Genomic DNA, 4,134 nt, shown 5'->3' with positions numbered 1-4,134 from the left:
TCAGTGGTTTAAACAAAATTATGTGTGGAAAGTGTCTGCAAGGGTTACCTGGCACATACCAGGTGCTCACCGGAGGTAACTTCCTTCCCAGAGGCAGCCCTAGGACACGCATGCACCCACACACACGCCCGAGCGCTCACGCACACACATACACACACCCCCAGCCCAGTACGGAAGAGGGACAGAGAGTGAGACCCGAGGCCGGATCAGACAGGAGAGGCAGATGGGCACATGTTTATTCTACAGGAGCTCCAGGCTCTGGCAGGACTGGCCCAGCCTCGGGGGCCAGGGGCTCAGGGAGCGGGGACTCACACAAGAGCCCCAAGGCCTTCTGGGGCTCAGCCTCCTGGACCTGGGCCAGCTGGGCTGTGTGCTCAAAGGCAGCCTGCAGCAGGTGGGAGGCGAGGCAGGTGGTCCAGGTGACAAAGTAGGCCAGGTGCCAGGAGGTGAGTGCCGCCATGCTCTCCACACCGCAGTGCAGACGCTTCAGCAGCGCCGGTGTCCCCAGCACTACGCAGTTCTCCAGCAGAGCCTGGGAGGGGCAGGTGGATGGGCAGGTGACGGCCAGGAGCTCACACGCTGTACTACCTGCTGCCAGCCTCCGTCCCCGCCCAGCCCAGGCCCAGTGCCCCAGGCCTGCCCTCCCCAGCCTGTCCCACACCCACCCCACCCACCTTCCTGGGCAGCCGGCCCAGGCTGCAGCAGTGGGCTTTCTGGCACAGTCTCCAGGTCGGCAGTAGAAGCAGCCCGGCAGCCAGCATCAGGCCGTGCAGATATGACAAGAGCAGGTCTGTCCAGGTGGCCGCAGAGAGGCCCAGCTGCTCCCAGGCACCCAGCCGCTTCAGGGCCAGGCCCGAGGCCCGGGCACAGCCCAGCACGCCTGCCCACACCAGCCTGGGCGCCCGACGCACCAGCCACACAGGGACTTCTATCAGTGTCAGCCCAGCCTGTAGAACCCGGCCCACGGGGCAGGCTGAGATCTTGGCGGGTGGGTGGGACCCCTGGGCCTCCTGGGTCAGCCCTGACAGCCAGCGGTTAAAGAGGGTGGTCTTGAGGGGCAGGAAATTGCAGAGGTGGGCCCGGTTCTGGGCCAGCTGCAGGAGGAGGAGACAATCACCACCCGTTGCCACTCACCTGCGGCAGGGGCCCTCCCTGTCCCAAGTTTTATTGTGGGGGTGGGGATGCCAGGCCGCCCTGGGCCGTGCCCTCCCCCCTCAATCCCCACCCCCACAAGAACGATCTTTATTTGTCACTTGGAAGGACTCCATTCTCAGGAGGGAGCTTTAGAAGTGTTTCATATTATATTTGATTTTCTTTCCTTTGGGTTGTTTTTGTTTGTTTTGTGTTTTGCATTTTGTTTTTGTAGCACTAGGCAGCTTGCGGGATCTTAGTTCCCTGACCAGGGATCGAACCCAGGCTGATGGCAGTGAAAGCGCTGAGCCCTAACAACTGGACCACCGAGGAATTCCCTTTCCTTTGGGTTTAAATGGTTATTTACAAACCTCCAGACTGAAGGAGGTTGATCTATTATCATCATCATCATTATATAAGGAATGACGATTGCCCTCAGCCCTCTAATCCTGCAGGATTTGAACCCAGGGCATTTCCTTCTCCCGAGCACCTGGGATTCCTTCTTATCAGTTGCCTCTTGGTGTCATGAGGGCAGCTGGGGACAAAGGCTGTGCCATTAGGGGTAGACAGTTGTGAGGCACAGGGACAGTGACAGAATGAATGACTGACCTACTGTGAGGGCTAAGGAGGGGGAACACAAGAAGATGTCCAGATTCCTGTCCTGGGTGACAAGGTAGATGTGATGTCTCCCATCCACTGGGAGAAAGAGTGGGCCTGGATGGGGAAAGAGGCTGGAAATGAGACTCACTGGAGTCCTGGAGCTGAACAGCCCCTCATCAGAGCCCTAAAGCCTCCAACCGCAAAGCATCGCCAACCCACCAATCCGGACCCCACATGCTCTGGTCCAGAGGACCACCTGGGGCCCTAGGGTACAGTGGTGTGGAAGGCAGTCACCCGGGGTTGGCTGTGTGCCCCACTGTGGGCGGGATCAGCAGAGCCAAGGGGGTGGAGCAATGCTGAGAAAGGAAGGAGGTCCAGGGGTCCAGCTAGGAGGGGAATCAAGATGGAAACAGGAGCTGCACCTCCACCCCTCAGCTCGTGAGGTAGAAACCAGGAAGGAGAGAAACCTGTCATATCCCACATGATCCTATAAGATAGGCTACAGGAGAGGAAACAGAGGCTCAAAGAGGTGGAGCAATTTGCCCCAAGTCACACAGCTAAAGAGTAGAGCAGCTGAGATTCCAATCCAGCCATGTCTGTCTCTCTACTGCCCTGTGTAATCTCCCCTTTCTCTGCCACAGGAGACCCTTTTCTGATAACTCAGCCCACTGAGGAGTTGTGATTTGGAGACGTGACCCCAATGGTCAGCATTTGCATGTTTGAAAAAGACAGATGGGACGGGCGAAACTTAACCCACAGGAGTGACCCTCTATAGAGAAAATTCTAGCACTGTGGCTTGTGGGTGGGGCTTCTGAGAACTGTCGGATTACTCCGGGAGGGAGGCAGCCACCTTGTTTCACCTGCGGAGTCCAGCAGCTCTGAGGTGGCCCTCACCCCCTCCCCCCCAAACCCCACTCACCAGTGCGGAGAGTCCCCAAAGGCTGGATTTGACCGGAGGGACGGACTCCATGTCTGTCCCTCCTACCCCCCCTCCAGGTGGGAGAGGCAGGGTGACCTCACAGATACTGCAGGGTGGGGGCCAAGTTACCATGGGGACCCAGCTGCCGCAAAAGGCTCTCCTTTACCTGCCTCCCATCCCATTGCTGAACGGAAACGGGGGTATTTGTCTTCCACATCCTGTCGACTTCCTAATTGGAGACTGCTCCCAGGGACATCAACTCCACGAACCTCCCGTCCACCCAGCATGGGCGGCCAAGGCAGCGTATGGGCGCTGTGCCTTCCCACGTCCTTCCAAATCCCGAAGGAGCAAACGCCTGGGATACAGAAATCTTCACCCCCAGGGCCTCAGGTGACAAAATGTTTGGAGGCAGATGGAAGCCTCAGCCACCCAAATCTGAAATCTCCTACCTAACCCCCCCATCCATCCTTCTTGCATTTTGCTAAAGGTTGGTCCCCAGTCACAGAAGCAGAGAAGTGCGGCTGTGACCTTTATTCTACGATGTTAGTGATGTGTCAGTGGGTTCTGAGATTCAGTTAGAGGAGGGCAGGAGAGAGAAAATGTGCCCAGAGGATCCTGGAGAGAGGCATTCTCAGAGGGAAAAGGGGCACTTGTCTGAGTGAAACCCCTCAGGGCCACAGGCTGCCTGGAGCATCTCAGAGAGGTTTCTGGAGCCATGGATCAGGGTCAAAGGCTTAGAAATCTGGGAGAATCCAGAACCTTGATCACAGCGTTTCCTGCATTGTTTTCCTGTCTGGGTCCCAGCAGATGCCCCAAGATGCTGCAAGATGAGGCTCTCACACCTTTTAGAAATTTTTTAAAGACGCCCTCTGGTGGCAGGATCCTGTGAGTGCAGGGCACCGTGAGCAGAGGGCCCCTCTGCCCTGGCACACAGCGCGATTTCAGTCTCGCTACCCTCCTCGGCCAGGACCCTTGTGCAGTATACAACCCGCCCAGCTGTACATGGCAACCTGCCATAATGAGTCCCTGGAAGGTCAAAGACAACCTTTGCCCAGGGCAAGTCCTGTTCACCCATTTGTTTCCTCCCCACGGGGCAACAGCAGGGGCCCAGAGGGTAAAGCGTGCAAAGTCCCTCCACTCTGTCCTCTGCCCTTGCCCCTCCCCTACCCACCCTCTATGTCTCCAACGCTATGTCCCTGAGGGGTCGCTGAGGCTTCAGAAAGGCCACCTTGAGCTAAGTTTTGAAGGATGTGTAGGAGTTTTCCAGAGAAGAAAGTATGAACGATGGTCCGGGCAGAGGGGACAGGATGATTCCAACAATTCAGTATTACTAGAGCATAAAGTAGGAGGTGGGAGGAGCACGAGGTAGATGGTGAGGTCGGCAAGGACCACATGGGTCATAGAATATTCTATCAAATGATAGGAGCCATGGAAAAGCCAAGGCAGCAAGGCACTGGACATCAATGGGGGCTTTACAACAGTCC

At 57.0% G+C, this 4,134-nt stretch overlaps 1 protein-coding gene across 1 annotated transcript; it reads right to left on the bottom strand.

Moving 5' to 3' along the window:
- Positions 1 to 235: 235 nt before the first annotated feature.
- Positions 236 to 2,701, bottom strand: TMEM270 (transmembrane protein 270; the record flags this gene model as incomplete). Its single annotated transcript, XM_082669870.1, has 3 exons — positions 236 to 532; positions 675 to 1,094; positions 2,651 to 2,701. 3 exons carry the CDS (start codon positions 2,699 to 2,701, stop codon positions 236 to 238), a joined length of 768 nt encoding a protein of 255 aa, XP_082525996.1.
- Positions 2,702 to 4,134: the final 1,433 nt, after the last annotated feature.

The sequence above is a fragment of the Grampus griseus genome (assembly GCF_964374135.1).
Source record: "Grampus griseus genome assembly, chromosome: 14".
NCBI classification, from domain to species: domain Eukaryota; kingdom Metazoa; phylum Chordata; class Mammalia; order Artiodactyla; family Delphinidae; genus Grampus; species Grampus griseus.
Note: the sequence above shows the minus strand (reverse complement) of the source record. Positions and strands in the feature narration are given on the sequence as shown.